This window comes from Trachurus trachurus (genome assembly GCF_905171665.1).
Source record: "Trachurus trachurus genome assembly, chromosome: 1".
Taxonomy (NCBI): domain Eukaryota; kingdom Metazoa; phylum Chordata; class Actinopteri; order Carangiformes; family Carangidae; genus Trachurus; species Trachurus trachurus.
In genome coordinates, this window is record NC_139891.1 from 11842903 (window position 1) to 11870069 (window position 27167).

Here is a 27167-nt window from a genome sequence, read left to right on the forward strand (position 1 = left end):
GCCAACCTTTAATATTCCAAACTTTTGATACTTGTGATCAGAGTCTGCATTGAGGGTGGTGCTTTATTATATGACTTCTTTCTATCTGTACTCCTGCTGTTAGAATACGTCCTTGCCCAATTGGCCTATGTTTATACATGTTGGCATTATCTCTTAAGACTGCAGGAAGCTATGCCTTCCTAATAACATCTTTAAAATGAGCAAAGGCAGAAATTAGAATATTTGTATGAACAAAACCGGTCCTTACCTCAAAACATAAAACTGACATTGCTGATTCATGGTGGAGATTAGTGGCTTCTTTTGTCATGTTTAAAGAAAAAGAAAGAGATTAGCACTGTAATAAGCTCAACCCCCACAGTCAAATTATTGCAGGGTTGACGTAATGCTGTCCCCTCATTATTCATTTATATTAAGGGTTACAGTCATTTTGAAAATTATTTTCACTTCTTTTTCAGCTTTGTCAAGTGTCAAGTGTTTCTATTGAGTTCTATGTAAATACTAAATGCATGTGGAAAATGCAGCATGTTACTTTGAAAACTGTCTGTTCGAGATTATTTTTCCACCATAGTCAATTCATAAATACAGCAAAGACCATCTAAAAGTGACTGCTTTCCCAGCTTGTCCTTCTTTCTGGTTGGATCCTTCCATTTTCCACAAACTGTGGCTTTGAACTGGGCCTTTCTCTGAAGAAATTCTGAAGTATTTTTTCATTCTAATTTTATGTGAGATGGATTAAGAAGGATGCTGCTGTACATCAAGCTGTGCCTCATTTTCTGTTTCCTCTCCAGTGCTTGATTAAACCTTAAGACCACCCACAGATGACCTGTGCTTCTGAAATTACTAAGCGAGCGGAATGGAAAAATTGGTAGTCTTTCTGCCTGAATCATTTGATCACATAAAACACACGCATAATAAATGTTCGAAGCCAAGCACTTAATGCATGAAGGCGAACACTTTACACACACACACACACACACACACACACATGCTCAGCGACGGTGCGAGTGTGACCCCAAACATGCAGAGTCTGGAATTTGTGCAATTACTCAAACATTCATGGGTATTTCTGTCCAGTAGCAAGTTGATGATGATTTTTAGTCGAGCCCACTTCAGTGTGAGAGAGGGAGAGTGAGCTGTGGTGAAGATAATACGGTGCGGAAAGACTTGATGGTAACATGTCCCCTACATCGTGATGAATGAGACGTGTCTCAGGGAGATGAAGGAGCCCTCATATTCACTTTTGTGTTCTTCTCAAATTCAAGAGAATGGCTCTTTGCTGCGACTGACACATCTCTAGGGCTTCATTTATGTCTCTCTTCTTTTTTTTTTTTTTTTTTTTTTTAAAGATTCTCAGTTTATAGTTCCAAGAGGAACATTTTTCTTTCTCTGTTTTTGCCCTGCAGTTGTCTTTGATTGTTTTCGTTCCTTCCGTTTTCCTAAGAGTGGAAAAGTATAACGTTGGCTAAGCTTTGGGTGCTTTCTGAAGTGTGATTGTTTGTTTTACCTGAATTACAGTTAAAGTTAGTTTTACCACCACACAAAGGAAGATCTCCTAATATTTTGCCTTTATTAGTTAATTCATGACACCTTTTCCACTGAGCCTGCTTCACAACATGCAAGAGGTAAATGAGTTATTCTGTTTGGTTGTTTGTTTTGGGGATGAGAAACAGAAATATATTCAGCGATGATTGTCCAGTTGTATGGGCCAATGGTTGTTGGCTTAAGACACATTGTAGACTGTGTAACAGGCATGACACAGACAGAAATCACATGTTTGTGATGTTGGCATGAAATGAACTGATTTGGAGCTAAAAGACTTTTTAAGAAATTACAATTTGAAACTGTTACACTAATATCATCTTTGCCCAGTTGATGCTAGCAAAATCAAATTTTTTTAAAACAAAGTAATTTTTGATGATGTTTAGTTGTATTTCGTACCACCAGAAAAATACTTATACCAGCTAAACCTACAGAAAAACTGACATTGGCTGCATGTCAGTGTCCCATCACCATTTGAACTTTGATGATTTATTGTATAACTCTGTTTCTGTCTTTTATTTTCATCAAGCCTGGGTGCATTTCCTTCTTTCTTCTTCCTTCCTCATCACCCATTTTCTGCCCATTTTTTCATTTACTTTCCTCTTCTCCTTCTATCCCTCCATCACTTGGCTTTATTGCTGGGGAACAGTATAGTGACCATATGCTCTGTGAGTATTTACGTTGACTCACTATTGTGTTAGAGTGGGACTGGCCTCTTGCCCTGTGCGTCCACCCCCAGTTTTTATTGGGATGCCTTTATAACAAAATCAAACTGCACTGATGCCCCATAAACCCAATTGGTGCTTTCTGCTTCCCCCAGAGAAAAGATATCTGCAAACACAGGGAAAAGAAACATAAAACAAAAAGGAGGGGTGAGCAGAGGTTAAGCAGAGTAACTAACAATTAAGCCTCAGCATCCTGCTACTATTTTCTGAAAGGTAAAATATAACTGAAATAAATTACTCTCACTCGTCTGCTGAAGGGTCAAATGACTGGGGCACCTGGTGTGGGTGTAGTTCGGCCAGATTGTACAATGCACTGGGGAGATGAATGAACACTGCTCGTCCTTTTTTCACTTCCTGCACAACAGTTACTTAGTAACTGTGAAGCTCAAGCTGTGCTGATAGAAATAGCCATTAAAAGCTGAATTGGCCATTACAAATGACACAAAAAGGATGTGAGAAACTAGTGGTTTTATGTGAAAAACAGATTTCCAACAGAGAAGCTGTCAATGCTGATTTCTTAGTCAATCCCAGAGCAAGCATTCAGCCATCACACTATCAATGACAGACACTCAGAGAGGACAGATAAAGAATTGCACATTATTCAGAGCAATTAACAAACAGGCCACACCAAAGTCCTTAATATGTGTATGTCAACTTAGGCCCGATGGGATATGATCTTGGACCCATAAATTCTTTTTAAATTGAGTTTTTGCTAGTAATTGAGTGGTGCTGTAAGGTGATGTTCTTCCTGCGGGAATTCAACAGTTCCACAAATGACAAATTTGCATTTTATTTCAGCTTCAAATTTAGGCTTGTATATCTCCTGACTGGCATTTAAACTGCCTGGAAAAGTTTAAAAGTTAACTTGATAAAACTCGCAAACACCCTAAACCAACAAACACAAAAGACTTAGACAGGCACCCTAGGGAAAGGAAATGACAGAAGATTTAAAATGTCACACCATGTGCCTGGGAGGTTTAGAGAGAAGCTGTAATCTGTAAGCAAAAAAAAAAAAAAAGAAGAAATCTTTAGATATTCTATAAGCATCATGGAGAGAGACAACCGCTGGCACTAATGGGAGGAAAGATATAAAATAAAATAAAATCACTGGAGGGTGACGGGCAGGAAGACACATGGACAAAGGCAAAGGAAATATGCATTTATTTCAAATAATTGTTATTAGGCAGATAAGCTGACAAATCCTCTCTCCCCACCCCACCGTCCACTGACAAATCTGGGTATTTCTGGGAGTCGTAGATTATGGGCTGACAAATGTGGAGCTGGCAATATGAAAGCATGTTGGTTTGATTTAATAGAGGTGAGAGATGAACACAATAACATTGCAAGACAAAGTGACACACAATGTGCGGTGCTATAAGTTCTTACATCTCACTATATTACTATAACTGCAGTCTCCCTATACTCACTGGATTTCAGTCATTTCCTCCATTGTTGTGTGTGCGTGTGCATGTGTGTGTGTATGTGGGGGTGTGTATATGATAGCGAAAAAAGCTAACTGCACCAAGACACATGTTTGCATCATGGTTGTTAGGACAACTGAACTGCTGTTTAGCGTGTTCTTCTTTTCAGTTGTCATCTTCACGTCACCTATACCTCGATTGTCTGTTTTGTTTTGTCCATACGTTTTCTCTCTTCTCCTGTATTTCTTTTCCCCTTAATCAAACCCCAAGGTCTTGCTCCTCACAAACCTTTTCCCCCAATTTCTCATTTAATCTGTTCCTTATGTTCCTCTAAAATATATAGAAATTAATAAAAAAAAAAAAACTTCCAATTTCTCAGTAGTGTTGCTGCTTTTTCTCTCCTCTTCTCATTTGTTCTGCCTTCCTGGGCGTCCTTTGTGCATGTGTGTGTTTTATGTATTTTGAGTTCAGCTCAACACAGAAAGTCTTCAAGTCATCGTAAGGACACTGTGATACCAGAAATTGACTTGCAATACGTTTTTATTGGAAGGGCAGTGTACTTCTTTGTGTGTGTGTGACAGAGAGAGAGAGAGAGAGAGAGAGAGAGAGTTTTGGTGGTGTGGAGAGAGATCAGTCTTTGTTCCATGTTATATGAAGCCAATTTCCAGTAATCCTCCTTTCAATGGGAGAATTGGAGGAAACTGTATGGGAGCCTGATGGCCAAAGCCGAGACCCATTCACTTACAATAGAACTCTGTTTAGTCCGCTCAGTGCAAACGATTGTGAACTGAACAAACACTTTTTGCCTTTCATGTGGAGGGTTTCCAGATCAAACCGCTCTGGCTGGGGAAATCTTGAGCTGCCCCTTGTAACTTAAGTATAGGGACTCTGTCTGCTTTTAAAATACTCATTGACTCATTGTTTGATTAAATGACTCAGCTGACAGACAAACAAACTGCCCGCCTTAATTCTCCTACTTATTTCTTTGAGTGACTGACCACAAATGATTGATTTACTATTTAGCCATTCTCTAACTGAATAAAGAATTAACTGGCCGAGTGGCCGACCATTTTTCTGACAGCTTTTGGGCTGGCAGAGTGGCTTTGAATAACTGTTGGGCTGATGAACTGATGCGCCCCCACAACCTCTTGTTGTGTGGTCATTTGTACGTGAGTCACTTCTGCCTCACACTCCGCTCCTTTATCCTTTCCTTTCCTCACTATTTTTCCTTTTCCTCCACTTTGAGTGTTTTATTGTTTCCAGTTTTTTTGTCTCATGATCTCTCCTTGTTTTGGTTTGTGGTAGCTCTAGCAGTGAAATGGTTCTTTTAAAGTAAGTTTTAATGTGTTTGACTCTCATTCCTAATTTTTACTGTGATATCTGGTTCTCAGCTCAGCGAGGGGTTTTGAGTTGTGCTGAAAAAAAAGAGAGAACGAGACACGTGGAAATTATGTAGAAAAGTGGTTATAATGAGAAAAGAGAATGAGAGGAAAAGAGTAAATGGGGAACTAGAGGGAAATTTAGACCACAGTTCAGTGCTACTAATACGGTCTCATGTCTAAAATGTGTGTGAGCGAGAGAGGTCATGACATTCATAGAGTGAGTAACAGAAAATTAGATGGATAAAGCAGGGTATCTGCAGACCATTTGTGCATCTTACTCACACACACACACAAACACGGTAGATGTGATTCATTTCAGTGCCCTCTGTGCTCAGTGGGGTAGAAAATAAATGTTTTTAATGGTCCCAGGCTGTATGGAGTGCTTATGTATTGTTCATGTTTGTGTATGTGGATCAGGTAAAGTAGGGAGTTATAACATTGTGTGTGGGAGTCACTTGAAGGTCTAGCACAAGATATGTAAATAGCTCTGTGCAGGAAATTCTCATTAAAAGTCGTTTTAACTACACTTTGTGGTTTGCAGGCATCATTTTGTCTTGATGCGGGTTGCCGACAGCAGACATTACCGTGAGCTCTCAGACAATGGCCATATTTACCTCATCTACAGAGCAAACAGGCCTTTATTTGAGTTTATTATAGCAGCATGTTTTTAATTCCCTTTGGGTTTTATAAAAGCAAATTTAGGTAAAATGTTCAACTCTTTTGTTGCCTGCCTCCGTTTACGGTGTTAATTTGCTGTTGATGTCTTTTTGGGAGCCATATGATATAATACACATAGCAATCATTACAACAACACATGCCATATTTACTACTCACTCAGAGTTTCAGTTGTTTTTAACTTAACTACCATTCATAATCATTACTGGTTAAGAGAGGCATTAGTGTGAAACATTGGCAAAACACAGATAGAAAACTGACACAATTAATTACCAGCCACGACAGAACATCACGAGTTCTGTCCTCTGGCTGCACAAGTGGATCCTTGTTAATTGGGAGACAGGGTGAATTTGAGATGTTTTTTTAAAATTTATTTTAGTTGGAATTAATGCTTATGATTTCGACACTAGCTTCAAGTAAATAATGGATTAATGGCTGTCAAGGTATACTCTACAGTAGAATCATTATTCCACTTACCAGGTGATGAATTCTCGGCTCCGTTCAGTTTAACACCTCCCAAGCTGCAGCTTATGCTCCAAAACACACCCTCAAATATTCTCTCTCGACAGTTGCCCTGCCCTGCTTTGTTTTTTACCACCTTTATCATCACTTACAGTTCCCTCACAAGAAGTACTTGGGTGTATTTTCAGCACTGTTGTGTGTGCGTGTGTGCGTGCGTGCGCGCCTGTGAAACATGAGTAAGGCCTTGCATCATTACTGCCAGCATGATTGGCATCCAGGACTGACAGCTCTCCTTTTGGGGCTGAATGCACACGGGCAAAAACTTGGTAGATAAATTCAACGAAAAGGTGCACAGAAAGCACTTTGTACCTCCTGCTGTGGACGTGCTCTCCTATTTGTGTGTGTTTGCAGCGGTGGGGTGTGTACTCCTCTGTGTGGTGTCTCTCAGTGAGCCTCCCTCATTATACATGGCCTGTTGGAGAAGTGAATGAGTTTTGTCTGAGGTGAACAAGCAGTACAACAGAAACACGTGTCGTACCACGTCTGTCTTTCCTTCTCTGTCTCGCTTTCCTTTATTTTTTTAATATCCTCTTCCACTTTTCTTTTCTTTTTTTTTTTTGCTGGAAAGATTTAGTCGGCAGCTCTGCTCTCTGTCTGCAGCCAAGCTTATGAACTGGTGTGTGTGTTTGTGAGAGAGGGAGAGAGGGAGGAAGAGAGAGCAAGATGTTGTGCCAGATTAGCAGTAGGAGTGAGGTGCAGTGTTAAATTATTTAGCTACTGTCTATTTGATCCAATACTTGTGAACTACTGGATGGAGAGAAGGATGGAGAGGGAGAGATGGAACGATACTGTACATAGACCAGCCTGAGACACTCATACAGTCATGTTGTCCCTGGTGACCGGCTCAGATTGCAGACTGGAAACTCAGCTCTGTCTTTGCCCCTCAACACAAGCTAGACCTGCCTGTGCCCTGGATGGCATGCTTACATGGCAAACAGGATGTTTTAGCCAAATTGGCAATATCAGCACTCAGCTGGCTCAGCTGGCAAGACATTTTAATAATATATTTATATTTTTTGATTGACTCTTGCATCACAGTGCCTCCCAAACCTACATCCCGCTGCCACGGCTGCAGGTGCAACCTGTCAAACTCATTTTTCATTCCGCAATTAACACTACAACACATGAACCACATCAAAAAATGGTCCACAAGCTTTGTATTTTGGAAATATTACACTGTTTTGCTGTCTAAGTCAGTGTGTCACATGACTATTTCAGTCCAATCAGTGATCTTCCCTGCAGTTAAAGTGAGGCCAGTTTAATTTGCTCAAGATGGATAAGAACCCAGAGGCTGTTCAGTCTCTGGGCACATGCAAGTCTGCATTTCCCTCATGCCCCAAAAAACCCCCTCCAAATCAAAAATAAACCAAGGTATGAACTGAATAGTGACTTTGGACAGTCGTTACACCCCTAGATTTAATATGTTCATAAATTTGCACAAACAGAATCAATGTAAAATGTCAGCCTACTTCAATTCATTCTGCTTCAACTTGGATATGATCCTTTTTTTGTGTTTTACTAAACTGTGAGTAGAATGGTCAAGAATATGAAATGGAAAGCAGATGACAAGACTCTTTGGATCAAAAAGTAAACAACATGTTCTCTAGCCCGAGTTATTTATTCATATTTTGAACAAGGTAGTTATTTTAAAGTAATGGGCAAGAAATAAGAGCAAACAACATTTCACAGTATTTCTGTGTACTAAAATGCAGAAATGGTGGACAAATGTCTTTAATGAAAAATGCATGACAAACCCTCAGCACAGATTTAGCATAGTCTAGTTCACAAAAATAAGGGCTTTATGCTGTAAATTGAAATATGCTTCCTGGGTTGATTTTTTTTCTTCCCCTTTTTGCAGTGGTTGGGAAACAAGTCTTTCATCAGCAGTCTTGGAGTTTCATCAGCCATCACAGTTCAGAACTCAAATTTGGCAAAGAAGATGCTGGTAGAAACTAAACAGTGTCCTGCTGAGCACAATCTTATAGCAGACTTACAGACTCACTCATAGTAAAAGGACACTTGTGCACATGCATTCACAACCAGCCACATCAAATCATTACTCTACAGTACCACTGCATGACTTTGCCATAATAAGCATTTTCAGCTTTCGAAAGCCTTGCAAAATGCAGTAGCTGATGTGTTTGTGTACGCATGTACACTGTGTGTTGTTTGCCTTTAGCGTTGTGTTCTGACGCTAACACTGTTGTGACCTTTTAGCTAAGCCGGACTGGATTTAATCACAGCAGACTCCCACAATTCACACACAAACACAACTAAGAACTGTGGCTTTCTGTGTACGCACACACACTCAGACTGCCAAGTCAGGGCTCCGGTTCTGTAAATAATGGTTAGGTTTGTTGTATCCCACATTTTTTGCATCCTATTATAGTCAATACAGGCCAGGAGTCAGGCCTATTAAAATTTAGATTTAGTAACTCGCATCCAGCAACACGTTGCTCTGTATCAGCCTTGAACTTTGAAAGCAGCCAGTTTTTGTAGCTGGGTTCCCTCCTGGTCATATAATAGAATAGAGGCATTGCTTGAATGAGAAGCAGAAGAAAAGTCAAGGATTTTGATAAATTACATGGGAAATCTGGTTATATCCAAGAACTGTACAAATGAATCATTTTATATAAGAATACCGGAATGTCATTGTGTCATTGTCAGTAGACTGTACATGCTTTTCTCCCCATGGCAGAAAAGACTTTGACATTTTACAGAATGAAATTGCCGCTCTTTAGTCCGCACTGTTGGACTCACAGGAATTGCTACTTTTTCTGTTTGAATCTGAAAATCCTAACAGGAAGCGTTGTCCTCTCTGCCCTTTCCCTTGTCTGTTTCTTCAGAACCTGCTGTCAGAGAAGGTTGACCAGATGATGGAGTGGTCTTCTCGGCGTTCGGTCGTCCGGATGAACGGTGACAAGTTCCGTCGCTTTGTCAAGGCCCCACCCAGGAACTACTCTGTCATCGTCATGTTCACTGCCCTGCAGCCTCAAAGGCAGTGTTCTGTCTGCAGGTACACACACACACACACACACACACACACACACACACACACACACACACACACACACACACACACACACACACACACACACACACACACACACACACACACACACACACGCCTAAAGCACCTTCTGTGGGGCAAAACAGGGCATAGCTCCTAACATAACAGCCATTGTCATTCCTCTGATTGCCAGAGATGACTCTCATGTCCTCCAAGTTCAACCTATGAAAAAATATGTTCACGTGTGTTAACCAATACACACACACACACACATAGGACAGTACAAATGTCTTAGAACTCATCTCATACTTCACGAACACCGCCTCTGTACAAAAACATAGACTCTTTGGAAAACACAGAAAACAGTGTTATATAATTTGAACCTGTGGGTCACGTTGACATTTGGATCAAAGGGACTCCAGACAGCCATGCTACCAAAGGGGAAAGAATAAATTCCACAGAGCAAGGCCAACAAGACCTACTTACCCACTTATATAGTCAAAGCATTTAATACATTGAGGAGATTTTACAAAGATCCCAGCAGCAAGCTTTAAATTGGATTTTTATTACAAAACCAGACTTGCATCATGTTTGCAGCAGAATCAACTGCAACACGGCAAGGTCAAACACCTCCTCAAAATGCTGATAGAAGATTATAAGTTTGATTTGAATTTTTTAGCTGAGAATTTAAATGAATCCCCATCTGAGTTGAGCATTTCTGAATCTCTCTGTCAAACCCAGCGTTTCAGCACCATGGACAGCTGTGCACACAACACTGGTATTCATCATAGATACACTCTTGAGCTGTCCGTGGTCCTGAAATCTACTTTGTAGTCAGTGAAACCATTAGAACAACTGTCGGTTATGGTGTTTTTATACTGTAGTATCACAATGTATCAGATGCCAAATTAGCACTTTTACTGCAGTGTTTTCTCTCCTGTCATTATGAAACCAACCGGAAATAACAGACAGTCAATTGAAAATGCAGCATGATGAGCTGAAGTAAACTGTGTAAGACTAAGTAAAAATTGGTTTCCAAACGACTGCACTCCTTTTTATGGTAGACATTGTCTGTTAGCATTTTAATAATCGCATACTACACTCTAAAATTTAGAGTGAATGGTAGTTTTTATCACTTTTTATCATTTAGAGTCTAAATGATAAAAAGGAATAAAGACTACCATTCGTATTGCGTACAGTGTGCACATACAGGACCCAACTTTATTATTTTAGAATGTGTTTTTTTTTTACAGGGTCATGTGAATTTCAGTCCGTGTTGTCCTTTCTCTGGTAAAATCATGGTTGGCTTTTATTGTTCATGTTTGCTTTGATTGTTTTTCATTTCGTTTTTACTGCTGATTTCCCATCTGTATTCGTATTTGCATCTTTGAGACACTTCTGAATGGGAAATTTGCAACCAAAGATGGAGGCTGCTCTTATTGCTAGGAATCACTGTTGTCCCCCACAAATCACTGTCTCTCTGTGTAGTCTGGTAAACTTTGAATTGGGTTTAATAGACCCATGGCAAGAAATACACTATTGTGAAAACCACATTACTCACATGACTCTGTTTTAGTTATGGAAAATAATATGTCAAGTCACTTAATGAACAATTAATTCACCACACTGGATACAGTGTATTTTTTAAAACCTTTTCCCCATATAGCATATACGCATGTCTCAGTGTCCTAGGGGAGGTCTAGCTAGTTGATGAAATCAGAAGTGACCTTCTCCATCCTGACCTGGCCTGTTACTCTAATCAGCCACTCTCGCACTTTATCAGTCACTTGATTACGTAAGTTATTCATCACTCATGTCAACACCCCTCAACTGCCTCTCCTTTTTCACTGTGTGTGTCTATGCCTATTTTTGCTCTTCATAAAATGTATTTTTTGCTGAAAATAGGCAGAGCTGACATTCACAGTATTATTACAAAACAGACTAACTTCATCTTTTTTTCATATCTCTTTTATTCTGGCGCTGTATTTTTGTCTTTATTGGCAGGACCTTAGTTAAACCTACTATTGCGAAAGCAGGATGTACAAGGGCTTTATATTTCTATTATATTTTATTCACTTTCTTTAATCTTATCATTTGCCATTCCAGCAGATGTAGGCTCTTGGTATAAGTCTGTCACTGCACACGACAGCAGGTGTCATTCTCCTTCCTCCCCACTTTCCTGTGACTGTAGCAAAATCTCCTTTTGCAATGGAAGAAATCACAACTATTTCTGAGCTAGCAACCACCACACTGAATGAAGACTTGGCTGATGCAATCACATAGTTGACAAACAGCTTTGCTTTTTTTGTGGTGATATCTTTGTAAGGAGTTAGGCAGTTGGAATTGCCAAAGGTAACTGCAATTAGTGCTAATTTAAATACATTTAAAGTCCTTTGTCCCCACAAAGGCGTTGGACACATTTTACTGTGTTTTCTTGAGGAATTTATCTTCCTCTGCACAAGAAACCAGCCTACTTGTATTCAATCACCAGATGCATTCCTTAATATGAACTTGCACTTTTGTCCCTTTTATTGCTTTTTCTTTCTGCTTCTGCTTCTTCATCTCTTTGAAGAGTAAAAAATGGGTATTAGATAGTGACCTGAGATTTTGCATTTAGAGGTCCATCAGGCAGTGAAAAAGATGGCTAATTACTGGTTTCCCTAACCCCCACATCACTTCCACACTTTGTCCCAGTTCTATGGTACATACTAAATGTTGTTTTCACAGTAGAAACTAGACAAACTTAAGTTTGCACTTTTCTCACTGTATTCAGCTATACGATGATGTTTTGGTGATGGTGAAGTATTTTCACACAATATCTTTACCTATAATTTATCAAGTGGCTTGAAAACTGTTTCAGATAATGATGCAACAGTTCAGGCTGAACTTTGCTCGAAGAACACAAGTAACTTTTTCTGCTGGATGAAACTTAGAGAAGTGTGTTTTCTTTTACTGTAATCATATCTACAAATCATAGAGCCTGAAAGTCTGAAACCAGTTTCCATGTGTTTCTTGATTTTTGGTTAATTTTTCAGCTTTGAGTGCAGTTTTTGATTGATCCTTTTCTTCAGTGTTATGGTAACTGTATTGTAATGAATTTCTAGTAAAATTCATATGAAGGTTCATGGATAGAAAATGACATATAAATGCATCTGCAAAAGAAAAAGAAGGCTAAGTCAGTGGAGCTAAAAAGTCGTGGGTAGGAGCTCACAGGTGCCAATCAATTCATAAACACACTTGTGATATAACTGACTCACAGGCTGTCATGTTACCGGCTCCTGCATTAGCTGAGACAGCGATTATGGCAGGGATTTAGGAACAGCTGGGCGGAGTAGAACGGAGCACGGAGAGGGAAGGGTGGGAGGAGAAGTAGCTTGATTTCCAGTCTCATGCTGGCGCTTGTTTGGTTTCCACAATCTTGCGTATTATACATGAGAATTTTACCTGCCACATCCCAACACCTTAGCCTACAGATGTCAACGAGACACAATGTGTAACTATGATATTTTCCACTAAATTACATAAAGAGGAGAAAAGAAGAAAAAGACATACAATAAAAAAATCAAGAAAGAGATAAAGGCATGATGCATTTTACTTTGTTGATATATAATTTATGTAAGAAAATAGATGTCACAAAAACATTGTTTTGAAATAACAACAAAGCATTAATCTAGTGTGTTCAGAGTGCTCGGTTTAATTTACACTTAATCTTAAAAGATATATTAAAATAAACTAATTGAGCAAATAATTGGCTATGCTCACATAGATACAAATTTAGTGAACACTTTACTGTACACATATCTTTTCGTATTCTGCACAACAAATTTGGGTTTCAAGCACTGTCAACAAAAGTACTTTAGTTAATGGACTTCAAAAGATAAAGCTGAGTGCTTGTCTTGTGACATCATAAATAAATTAATGTAAATTCAGTTAATGTAAATGAATAGTCTAAATGTGTACAAGCTACGAACATATAACATGACATAACATAATAATAAAAAAAACATCAGGAAGAAGTGGTTAGATATACCCTCTTCTCACATTTTATTTTGAATGTTTTATTTGTTTTGTTTTTTTCAATGTGATGGCATTTCTTAATTATTGAATGAAAAAAATAACATCAGTCAAATATTCTTTTATCTCCGGGACAGTTGTCAGGAAACAACAAATAAATAACATCAGCACAGTAAAAAGCAGTTGTCAGTGACACCTAGATGATTCCAGCCTGGTTGTGTTCACAGAAAGAGATGAGCACCACTGTAATCCCTGACAGTCTGCAGACCTGAGTTTCAACTTTATCTCTGCTGACTTTTATAAACTGTAGACACTTCAAAGGACCCATCCTAACATTAGCTGCAAAGATAACAATGTAACATCACCACACATAACAGATCCTGACAGACGATTTCCCACTAATTAAAGCAACACAAAAGGCAGTTGACATGAGACACAATGTCAAATTGAAGTGGAGAGTCATACGGGCCTAACTAACAAGTCAGAAATGAGAGCGAGTGAGGTGGAGAGAGGAACAAAGAGATGCTGCTTATTGGCACAACGACTGGTCTGACCGCGGTCGATTACAGTAACATGAGGCACAATTTAAGTGGATAGAGATGTGACAAATAAAAGAGAGTACTTTCACTTTGGGAGATCACTATGGATCTAGTTTAGTTTCTCAATTTCTTACACCCTTCATCTTTTCCCCCTCTGTTTTTGAGGTCACTGAGACTTTTTTCTTATACATCAATTGTCTCTTTATGAATAAATGCATTCATTTCATCCTCTGTGCAGCGCCCACTCCCATAGCCTCACAGGATCAAAATAACTCCTTCTTTAGGACAAAGAACAGCTGAATATGTGAAAAGACAACTACAACCCATCTACAAAACAATTGAAAACATGACATCTCAAGTGCACCTTTTATCTTGTCAATAGTAGTTCCATTCTGAGAGCAATAACAGATTTGAAGAGGACACTAGTGATTGGTGTTTGTGAAAAAGGTTGTTTAATTACATTTGTTTGATTAAGATTATGGCTCTGAAAGAACACAGCATTCTACTAATCTAAGGTCATGTTAAAAAATTTAAGTTTTTAAATTTCACGACCACCTTATTTTTTTAGCCTTATAGCATTGGTTCCACTTGAGGACGTGCAAATCCACATTTTGTCAGCTCTCCCTTTTCAAGTGTGAAAATGTTCAGTGTGGTCTGGTGAGAGCAATCAGTTTAGGTCAGGACATTTTCCCTGAAATGAAAAGGATGTTGTAGAAATATGGCTCTGAAATTGTGATTCTCTGATGACAGTGTTTTTTCTGCCATGGAACAGGTTCATTTGCCACAGAAGAGATCATTTCAATTCTTCAGTAACAGAATCTGAGTATTTACACATATGACAATATGAAATATTTTGTCTTAATGTGTTTCCCTGTTATTCTGTCTCATCTCCATCTTACAGGCAGGCCAATGAGGAGTACCAGGTTTTGGCAAACTCCTGGCGTTATTCGTCTGCATTTTCCAACAAGCTGTTCTTCACGGTAGTGGACTACGATGAAGGAGCTGATGTTTTCCAACAGGTAATTAATTGTTTCGAGTATTTTCAATCCCATGTTAAATAACCCAAACTACCAAATTGTATCTTCCCTATTCCCCTTTGGTCCTCATCCCTCTGCTCACAACAATTTTGTTTCCTGTCTAATTGCGCGTTCACACCAAAAGCATGCAAAGCTTAAAAAACGCCGGAAGTCATTCATTTTCAATGACAGCCCAGCGACCTGAGCAACCAAAGCGTCAACTGCCGTCAGCCATGCTTCCAAAGCTTCCAAAGCTTCCAAAGCGTCACCAGACGAGAAGTTGAGTCTCGGTTAACTTTATGGTAATTAGCTATGACTCAGTTTGGCGGCAACCAGTCAAAATAGAGGTCTCCTTCAGCTCCTTTAAATTACCAGCGGGATCGAACTTTGACGCCAGTCACGTGATAGAATAGTAGCCGTGGTATATGCTCATTATATCACAGTTAACAACCAATCAGATAGCCGGATTTCACCTGTCCGTTTTATTAAAAAGGATATTTGTTTTGCTGATATTTAATTAGCTTTATCAATTGACCTTAGAGAATACTGACAGTAATTTGTTCCCTTAATTAATAGCTTCAAAACAGCGGATACTAAAACTGCCTTTTTTTTTCTTAAAATAAGTTCAAAAGGAAAGTGTTGTTGAAATTCAACAGCAAATATGCCTTTTCTTCACTTTCATCAGTCCCCATCCTCTCTCCCACTGTGGTTAGCCATTGTTAGACACAGACCTTCTGCTGCCACATATGGCCTACAGTCCCCCTCCCCATCTCCCCCATCGTATTCACCGCCAACTTTCTTCTCATCCCATCAAAGCTGGTTCTTTTCAGCATCTCCTCTCCTTTCTAATAGTCTTTCTCTGCATCGCTCTTCACTCTCTTCTGCCCACTAGCAGATTTCCATTAGGAAAGAGCTGCCTCAGAGCTTCAGCTGTAGTTCAGCAAACAACCTTATAGAAAATCTTTGAGAAAAAGGCAAACTGCAGACCAGAAAAAGTCACACAGGTACACGCACACAGAAATACACAGTCACACACAGTCACACACATGCAACCTGCATTGGTGTAAAGGCATAGAAGTACACACGGGTAAAGGCCAGGGACAAGCACATAGATAATTACATACAGTAGACAGTTGTATTCATGGGAATAAAAGACTGAAATTCCAGAGCACACATACACACAAACACATGGCTCATATAATGTGATGGAAAAACAAGTTTACAAGCAAAAACCTAATTAAATGCTGATAAAGACATGTAACCAATACACATTAGTGCTGTGCGATATGGACAAAATATTATATCCCAATATAGATCATTTTAATATCCTGATAACAATATATATCCCGATTATAGTATTCTATGTTGTCAACAAACATACAGTACATGCTGCAAACAAACTACACAGCTGTTAAATGATTGGCTCCAGGGATGTTTTAATGTCCCACATCCTTGAGTTTTACACTGCTGACTTGTATCACCGGAACAAACTACGACCTGTAGTAAACCAGTATCCTACCCCGCACGTTAAAATAACGATATAAACAATAGAGGGTTATATCGTACGGTAGACATTTTTATATTGCACTACGATATCATAATATCGCACAGCAATACATTACATTGTCAATTCAGAAGCCTGTGACTGCCTGCTTTCATCCCATTCACGCAAGAAATAATAAACTTAAAGCCAATAGTAAGGGCATTTTAGCAGATATTTGACCAATCTGGGAACTAAATCCTTACCAAGAAATTTCTTCACAGTTGTCTTTAGGAACGTGCGTAGTATCATGTCTTAAAATGTTGAAATTGAACTCCCGTGGGAAACCCCCTAAAAAACGACTCAAAGTTGGGGTACCCGTAACTGGATTTTTGAACATTCCGAAATGTTAAATTTGGCCTTAAAGGTTGACTATGTAGAAATACAAGAACAACAACAGAAAAAGAATTCCAGCAGTCGATTGCCAGACCGTTGCTAGGTAAAACGGGCCGTTGCTAGGGACTCCGCTCTGATCAGAGCACAGCAGAGGAGGAGAGCTAAGCAGGATATTTACCTTATGTTTCATTTTTACCGTCATTAACAGCATAATAAATGACTTGTAGCTTGTTACAGGGACAGTGGAGGCTCTCTGCCTTCCACACCGCTGCTGCTCAGAGCCTCCGCTGTCACTGCTCTCCTCAAGTTGGAAAAAAAAAAAAGGAGCTCCGTGGCACCGAAAGTCCGCGACGATAAACGTGTTTATGACAGATAAGACTACACAAATACACCCATCCTAACAAGTATATGATAATCCATTGATCCACCGATTGATTATTAAAAAGGCTTGGTTGGAAACAAACGCATAGGACCGGGAGGAGGCAGGAAAACAGCTGAGAACTGAGCCACATGTCGGCTACAGGCAGGTACGAATGTAAACAGAACGTTGACAGATAGTCAGTTGTCGAGCCCGTCAAAAAAATTAAAAATAATAATTCAGACTAAAAATTTTTTTTTTGTGGAAAAGCAATACTTTCATTCTGTACCCCTCTAAAGGCCCCATGGATGTATTATTTTTGAAAAAATATAGCTTTTAATAAATATTCTACATATTCAACCTTTAAGTAACTTGTGAGGGGTCAAACTAGGGGTTTTTCATGATTCTGAGTTGATCGCAAACATTAGTTTTATGCCCAAAACACTCCTTGGTGGAGAAAAAAACAGCCACACCCACTTTTCTTGATCATCGGAACCCCCACTACCACCAATAGAATGTATTGCAGAGAAGCCATTCCATTGATTATCATTGCAGAGGTTGTGTTACACTAAATACTCAATATAATATAACTTTTACTCTACCCTTTTTTCTATAGGACATTATACAGACCCTCCAGGATTTTGTGGTGTCGCTAAATTTATTAAAAAAGTTATTATAAATGTCATTTATTATGCGGATCGGTAGCAACCAGCGAGAGAGAAAAGACAGTGGACATGCACCAGAAGTCACATACCAGCAACAACTGAAACAAGTTTGTTCAAAATGAAGATAGGAAAAGCACAAAAATACACAGTGGTGCTACATTGATTGCAAACATGATCATGTTAATCTGCAGCACACACACTGAGCATCAATCTCCATCGAGCATCCAGGCTCTAAGAGGTCGTTTTTGAAGAATGGAAAAAGATAGATGTTGCAGTGTGTCACAAACTTGTTCATTCCAGCTTGGGCCTATTGCTTGGTCATGGCCGTGGTAGCTGTTGTAGTGTATTATGGGATTTGTAATGTGAGTAATGTGAATGCTATATTGGTGGGCCATTATTAACATAATATTTTTCTTGAAGGCCATATAAAAGTGTATCACAGGACAGATCTCCCCCAGGTTTTTGACATGAGATTGACATGTGTGCTAGATTAATGTCCAACAATGGAAAAAGATAGAATATAGTTAGGCTATATTAAGTATTCAGTAGTAATAGTATAAGTTTTTTTGTGACATTAAGATAGAATATAGTTAGGCTATATTAAGTATTCAGTAGTAATAGTAGAAGTTTTTTTGTGACATTAAAGAAAACCTCTGTCATGCACAGGAATAGCTTACTGTACTGTAACTGCAAAAATCCTCGTGAAGACAATAGGCCTACGCCATGTTTTCCTAGTTTGATAGCTAATGGGGCAGTCAGCTAGCATTTAGGAACATAAAATGGTCAGATGGTCATTAGATTCAGTCGCACATTGGAGTTGGCTAACTAACCATATTAATTACTGTTAGCCAACTAATAACCATTTTGGTAAGACTTTGACGCCTATCTCTATAATGCATTATAACCATACTTATAATGAGTTATAATGCAGTTATAACACTGTATAACTATAGTTATAAACACTCATAAATGATCATAATGCTTTATAACAATAATCATAACACACTATAAAGCATTTTATCATGACTTATAAGGTCAGGTATTATAATACATTATAATTGTTAGTAACTCGCTGACAATGCCCATGTCGATAATACATTATAAATATAGTTATAATGTGTTATAATTGTCTTATAAAAGTGTATAACCATCATTATAAATACTCATAAATGATCATAAGGCTTTATAACATTTAGCATAACACATTATAGAGCATTTTATAATGGCTTAAGGTCAAGTATTATAATAGAGTTATAATGCTCTATGATGTGTTATGCTTATTGTTATAAAGCCTTATGATCATTTATGAGTGTTTATTATGATAGTTATACATGTTTATAAGCCAATTGTAATACATTATAACTATATTTATAATGCATTATCGATGTGGTCATTGTCAGCGAGTTACTAACAATTATAACATATTTAGTAGTATTATGTAACACAACCTCTGCAATGATAATCAATGGAATGGCTTCTCTGCAATACATTCTATTGGCGGTAGTGGGGGTTCCGATGATCAAGAAAAGTGGGTGTGGCTGTTTTTTTCTCCACCAAGGAGTGTTTTGGGCATAAAACTAATGTTTGCGATCAACTCAGAATCATGAAAAACCCCTAGTTTGACCCCTCACAAGTTACTTAAGGCCAAATTTAACATTTCGGAATGTTCAAAAATCCAGTTACGGGTACCCCAACTTTGAGTCGTTTTTTAGGGGGTTTCCCACGGGAGTTCAATTTCAACATTTTAAGACATGATACTACGCACGTTCCTAAAGACAACTGTGAAGAAATTTCTTGGTAAGGATTTAGTTCCCAGATTTTCATATGTTGCCCTTACTACAAGCAAATATTAAAAAGCTTTAAAAATACCGGTATAGTTTTTTCTCTATTTTTTCTCAGTAAGGGCTGTAGATTATTCCTTTTCTCAATTGCACTCAATTGTAGGTTTGATCTACGGTGATGGATTTTAAATTCTTTTTAATCTATGTTTTCAATGAATGGTCCCTGAGTAGTGCTACATTAAGTAGGTAATGAACTCAGCACAAGGCCACTTTTTCCAACAATTTCAGAAAAAGATACAAAATACTGCAGTAAATTCCCTGTTGTCCTTTGTTATTATACACTTCATTTAACACATATTCTTAGCCAAAGATAATCTGGTACAGTAATATTTACGGCCTTTAAATATATTCTAGTGTGCGAGCCATGGTTTCCGATATAGCTTCAATTTCCTCTTCTACATGTTTATCCAGGGGCCTTGGGGAAAACCAGAGAGAGAAAACTGGTTGACATCATTGTTGATTCATTATTCTTGCTGATAATTGTGGAAAGTCCTGGGATTTGGAGTTAAATAGGTGTGAAACATGGGTGGGTGACCGCTTGACACAGACTTTATTTAGCTGTGTGTGCATGTTTGTGTTTCTGTGTGTGCTGGGTTTGGAGGAAGATAAGATAAGGTAATCTGTATGACAATTTTATTGGTTTTATGTAATGTTGTTTGTGTATAGTGTCATTGTGTCTCTTATGATGTACTTGAGGATTGTCAGTCTGGCAAAGTTGTGGCAAGAAAGTGGTGACAGGATATGATCAGCCTCTGGCCCTCTCCTCATCCTATCAGTAACAGCATTTCAAATGCAGTGTTCAACCAACCAACAGCAACACAATGTGCCTGCACAATGCTTTTCATTGAAACTGCTGGCTAATTTAGTCGTGTGCCAATTTGCATTATCACTCACTCACAAAAGTGCTGGAGAAAAATCCTTAATGTCACACCAGTGCTTTTTTGTGTGTGCATTACTGGCAGCTGGATGTGTATGCCAAGTGACTATGTTTGGCAGGCAAAAAAAACTATTGCATTATTCCAGATGAGAGGCATTATTTACTGTTAAATGAAACCAGTTGTTAAATGTGCAAATAGCTTTGCAAAAGGTCAATTTACAATGACTTAAAGTATATATTTTTGGGGGCTTTTTTGCCTTTAATGTACAGAGTCGAGAGAGAGACAGGAAATGGGATTCGAACCAGGGTCGCCTGCAGTGAGGACTATACATGGGGCGGGTGCTCTACCAACTGAGCTAAACACTGCCCAATTTATAGTGACCTAAAACCACCAATGTTACAATTTTATAATTAAAAATCCCACTAATAGGGGGCACCGACCTCCACAGAGTAAATTAGTTATTAAATTAATATGATCAGTCTGATGTCAGAGGCCACGACTCCTCCATTCACTGGATCTCCACTCTCTAATTCAAAAGAACACAAAACGACAATGACTGAGTTTAAAAAAAGAGATGTATTAACTACACCACTGAATACAGGTTAAGTAAACTGGCAAATAATCAGCAGGATGAACATAATAATAAAATGAATCCAATGATATATTGGGTGATGGTAAGAGAACTAACGAGTGAGATTTGACAATTATATTTCAACTCTAACTCAGTTTCTTTTTATTTCAACCTGGGCAGAAGGGGTTTACCTACAAAACTTTAATATTTTACCCATAAAAGATGAAGCGATCTTATTATATATTAAATTAGTAAAGACCTTGATTTAAGCATTAACCTGGGGTTAACTGATCAAACAATGTAATTAAAATTCCCTTATGCTAATATTCAATAACCCTGTACCACAAAATAATCCAGTCATTGTTCATTTCTAGATACAGATATTTCCAGGGATTCACCTGCTGCTGTATTGAAGTCAAATAAAGTCACTAACACTTGGAGTCCCAAAAAAAATCATACATTTAAAATCTAATTCTGAAACTTATTGTTTGTTTTTCAAGACAACAAGCAATTGATTTTGTTAGAATGACTAAAAATGGAAACTACAACTTTGAGTCATTTACTTGTTAAGAGGGGGACCTATGATACGAGCCTAAGCCGTTATGATATTTGCCGTAGCCTGTTCTGTTGGTGACATGCTGCACAAATCAGAGATGACATGAACTTGACACCCCCCTTTTACGTCTTTCTTCTAGTTGAACATGAACAGCGCTCCAACCTTCATGCACTTTCCAGCTAAGGGAAAACCAAAGAGGGCTGATACGTTTGACCTGCAAAGGATTGGCTTTGCTTCAGAGCAGCTGGCCAAGTGGATTGCAGACCGCACAGACGTCCAGGTACGACATTGAGATTCACACATGTACATGTGCAAAACAAAAAAAATAACCAAAACAAAAAAAAAACTTTGCACATTCACTTTCTCAGTCACAAGCAAAACATCCTTGGAGTAACATGCCCACATGATATGTGTTGCTATGGTTACCAAATGATCTTGCATATCTGTATCACCCCACCCTTGGATGGCCCTAAGGGGGGGCTCAGCACTCCAGTTACCCAAATCCTACTCCCCAGGCCCCTTGAAAACGATGAAGTGTTTATGTAACACAACTTTGCAAAATGATGGGGGAAGCAAATTAGGGCAACAAAAGACCAAAATAAGATCACAATAAAAACTCCAGGCTGAGAGCAGCCCTCATCAGAAAAGCCTCTGCCTTGGGATGCTGGCTCCAGAGCTTTTAACCCCTTCTTCCTACTCCAGGTGGATTTTGCAGAGCAACCAGTTACAGCCTGGGCAGAGCTCTGGAGGAATTTGGGCAGGGAAAGGACAAGAGTGACAGAACAGACATGCAACCATGACAATAACCTTTCCTTACCACATCAAACAGATTTGGTGTGTAACAGATGCAATTTTGTCATAGCCTTCGAGGAACACAGTGATTCACATCAACATGCAGATGTGCTTGCTAGGGGCACTCAAGTTGGTATCTCTCAGGAGATCAAGCCTTCATTCATCAGGCTGCAGTTCCTTCTTTCCTGACCAACGTGTCAGCAGGCTGCAGACCTGCATAGTTCAGGTTTCCCACCAACTCAGACATTGGCTGTTCTGTTGCACAATACCTTCTCTCTCTAAAATAAAACTCAGTATGACTTGATACAGTGTGAGACTTAGGCATAATATTTTCCAAACACTGTTATACACTAAAGCTGCAGCTGGCTGTTTTATTTACAGTATCTCTGTTCTCTTCAGCTGCAATAACAAAGAACAAAAGCATCTTCTTGTGTTTTCCAAAAGAATGAGAAATTAGGTCCATATCAAAACAGGGAAAGTAAAAAATAATCATGGCACCATTGTATATATTTTGTAAATTGGAAAGAGATGCATCTCTTTCATTTGTTTCTTATATACTAAATCATAAGTAAGGCTGCAAACTCATAAAGTATGTGGCATAGCTTTGCACTAAATCTCGTAATCTCTCGCTCTTCCTCCCTGAATTATGCATACTTTAAATCCAGTAACACTTCAGCTGCAGCAGATAGTGCTCACATTTTCAATGGTGAAATAATCACTGTTGGTGGCACATTAGTGTTGTGTCTTTTGGAGCATTTCTACCCCTGGATCTGTTAGTAGGAGCAAAGACGACATGTTGTCAATTTAGGTTTATGCTTTATTTATATATACTCTTTTTTTTTTTTTTTTTTACAAATTTTTGAGACAACAGTTTTATTCCTTTGAAAATATTTTCATATTTGGTTTTGTGTAGTCTTTCCATTGTGTGTAGCTTATCACAGTTGAAACACAGTCCAGTATTTTCAGTGGGGAAATAAGCGAGGGCTTTGAAAAAACAAAAGAAAAAAACTCTTGTGTGAAAACAGTAACAACACCATATCTATATGGATTTCTTGGCTACAAACTGTGCTTTTTGTCATGTTCTTATTCAAAGGATCTTTTCTTTAAACTAAAGCACACCAATACTTTTTTATTGTGAATAGCATCAGAACACATAGTCCAATGAATACTGTAGATGTCCACAGCTTTAAAGAAGGTAAACGTTTCTTAGAATTAATATTAATATTTCTTTCTTTAGGTCAAATGCCATATTCTCTATATCTTCAGCTACTTTTCTCTCTTCTTTCTTTGTTTTTCTCTGTTAAGCAGGGTGAAGGTCCATGCTCATCTCTGTTATGTTTAACATACTGTATATCCAATATGTTTAAGATTTACATTCTGTGAAATAGGGTTAGGAAACCTTTTATTTTAACAGTTGCACACACATCTCAGAGGTTTCTCTCGAATATTCAATACAACATAGATGCAGACTTGCACTTCCTCTTGGTCCATACTGCTCATATTCAAATATCAAGTACATATGGCTATGCATTTAGCCAGGATTGATTTAAACAGTGAGAATACTAAGTAATATGGCATTCATTTCTCTCTTCCAGATCCGTGTCTTCCGTCCTCCAAATTATTCGGGAACTATTGCTTTGGCTCTGTTAGTTTCTCTGGTTGGAGGTCTGCTGTATCTGAGGAGGAACAACTTGGAATTCATATACAACAAGACTGGATGGGCCATGGCTGCACTGGTAGGAGACCTGAACACACACAACAGATACACAAACACACATATCGGACACAGGGTCATAGTGAGGAGATGTAGAATTATGGAACTAAAGTTGACACTGTTAATCTTCCTGCCATGTCTATTGATTGACATTTGATTGTTTGTTACATAGTGAATGGGATACTGATTGGAGATTTTGATTATCACTAAGATATGAACCCTGCGTACCCAGTCTGCACAGATACAGACCAGACAGAAGTATAAAATAAAATATCTCACTCTTCTGTAACCTATGTGATGTTTCAGTGTTTCAGGTTGATCCCAGACTTCTATCCTATAGAGTGGCTATAATGCATGCATGTTAACACTATTTTGTCTATACTATTTATGATAATTATTATTATTATTATTATTATTTTTATATCTATTTTTTGTAGTTTGACCACTTTTGAGTTCTCTGCAGTTGTTTAGCAAAAGATAAATGTAGAATTTAATTTGATATTAACTCGCAAGAGACTCCAGTAGGTAACACTCAATCTGCTCATGACTGCCTGGGCAGTATCATTAACTATTCAGTTGTATTTCTAAATAACCACAACATATTTTCACCCACAAGTGCCCAACTCATCACTCAGTTAATCTCATCATTTTTTTAATCTTTATTTTTTATTAAGATTTACTCTAGTGAGTATTGTTGAACTTGAAATAAATGAGAATTTTTGGTTATAAAATTGCAGTGTTCACCTTATTAGCAGCATGTTTTAGGGCAGAATCACTTAGAAAAGATAAATGTGTGCGAAAAAATATGCACCTTCACATGCCATGGTGAAATTCAACTGGAGACGAGATGAGTGGAGTAACTTTGCCTCATTAGTAGAGATTTCTGAATGTTTTAACAAAAGTTTTCAGCTGTTTGTTGAGATGGATACATTTCAGAATGTCCATGTTAATGATGTTTAATTCACAATCTCTCCTTGTCTGTGTTTCCCCCCTCCTTTTTCTCTCTCTCTGTGTGACAGTGTGTAGTTTTTGCAATGACGTCCGGTCAGATGTGGAATCACATTAGAGGTCCTCCTTATGCGCACAAAAACCCACAGAACGGACAAGTGGTATGATTCTTTTTTTTTTTTTTCTTCTTTAGTATATCTGCACCTTCATCCATCTAGCCATGTATCCATCTTTTACTTGTCTGCTTTAGTCCATCTCTGTACTACCTTCCGTTCTCTTTCATTCCTTCTTATCCTCTTTACTTCTTTTGTTCCTTCTTTCACTATTTCCTCTACAGCTGCTACATGTGTGTTCAGGAAAAACATAATGTGTTAAGATTAAGCTTAATCTGTACCACCGTGTGGTGAGTGAGGTTGTTTTGGATCAGTGATGAACATATGTAAGGCTCTTGGCCCTGAGTAAAATACACTGTACCGCTACCACCTGCTAGCAGGTCAGTGACGGGACAGTGTGTGTGTGTGTGTGTGTGTGTGTGACTGTGTTACTGGACAGGTGGGAGCAGTCATTGTGTGTTAATATCACCCTTGAGGCATGTCAGAATCATCTTAAACCAAGCAGAGAGAGGAGGCAGAAACAATTTCTTTCTTGCTCTTTCTTTCTTCTACAGTTACTCTGTTTTTGGGCGATTGCCACACACACACACACACACACACACACACTAACATACACACACAATTTGCAGATATAGTTTTGCTCTGGTCATCATTTAAGTTTGTTCACTCGGGTGTGAAATTAAAATAAAAATATGCGAAATCCAAGAAAATTAGGGAAAAGTGAGAGAAATGAGTAAGAAAGGTAGGACATGAGAGAAAGAGAGAGAAGAATTTAACTTGGAAACATGCGATTATGCATCTGCATATTATGTTGTCTGATGCATGCTTTGAGTGTGTTTACACACACACACACACACACACACACACACACACACACACACACACACACACACACACACACACACACACACACACACACACACACACACACACACAAATCCTAATCCTTCCACAGTGCGTGATGCATGAGGTCATGAACACAGATACAGAGCAGTTGCAGTTGTTGTGGAAAAAGTCAATTCAGCTCATGCAGAGACTGAGGAGGGTTGGTTTTCCCTGTAGCCAGTACTAGAGGATGCACACAGACAAACAGAAGAGCACATACATACATACTGGTACATACTGGTGCTCATGAAGTCAAAAAGAAAGGCAAATAAAAAAAAAATTTAAATAAACATTGCCTCCTGCTGTGAACAATATCAAAACATGTTTGATATCAGGATCAGTGTAATAGTGTAGAGCACTGGTCCAGTAATCAGCAGGTTCCTGTTCCTCCGTCAGAGCGCTCATCAAAATGTCCTTGTCCTTGACAGTGAACCCTTAACTGCCCCCTAATGCTGCGTCATCACTGCATGGACGTGTGTGTGAATGAGACATAGCTACATTGCTATGTGTGCTTTATAGACTAGAAAAGTGGTATATAAATGCAGTCCACTTACCATTTAAATATGTTACATTTTAGTTTCCTTCTTGTCTGTAGTGGCTTTCTCACATGCATTCCGTCATGTACCTACATAATAAGACTCTCTTTTCACTTTGTATCCTCCTACTGCTTCCCTTTCTTCTCTTCACCCTCCCCCTCCGTCACTTTCTCACAGCTCTGTCTGTCCTCATACCATGTTATAGTCTTAATAAGAAGGAAGCACAGTCAGCTAGTTTGAAACATTCCCATCTGCCTGCATGCTGCTTCTGTCCTCTCTTCCTCTCTTGTTCCTTCCATTGTATGGACGAGCAGAGCGACGAGGGCAAGCGGCAGCGCTTTGACATACTCAGTGTTGAAACGGCAATTTAAATGAAGACAGAAATCAATCCCCAAAATGTAGGTAGCAATAGCCACCGGCATCTGATTCAGACGCAAAGGTGAGCAGGTCATAAACAATGTATTACTGAGCATTCAGAAACCCAATGACACCAGTTAGGAGCAACAAGGCTGAGGAGCTGGTGAGGGGACCCGCTGTTCGCTCTGTTTAAGTTGAGGGAACCGGTCGTTGACCCAGAAAGTTGAGAATTCA

The 27167-nt window shown here is 38.7% G+C and overlaps 1 protein-coding gene across 1 annotated transcript in view; it reads left to right on the plus strand.

Moving 5' to 3' along the window:
- The window catches only part of LOC310987542 (dolichyl-diphosphooligosaccharide--protein glycosyltransferase subunit TUSC3-like), a 67091-nt gene that overhangs the window by 14832 nt on the left and 25092 nt on the right, over positions 1–27167 (plus strand). The window contains exons 2-6 of the mRNA XM_083973850.1: positions 9111–9280; positions 14729–14846; positions 21728–21868; positions 23976–24116; positions 25114–25203. Of these exons, the coding sequence (XP_083829976.1) occupies positions 9111–9280; positions 14729–14846; positions 21728–21868; positions 23976–24116; positions 25114–25203 (660 nt within the window). The remainder of the gene's footprint in view (positions 1–9110; positions 9281–14728; positions 14847–21727; positions 21869–23975; positions 24117–25113; positions 25204–27167) is intronic.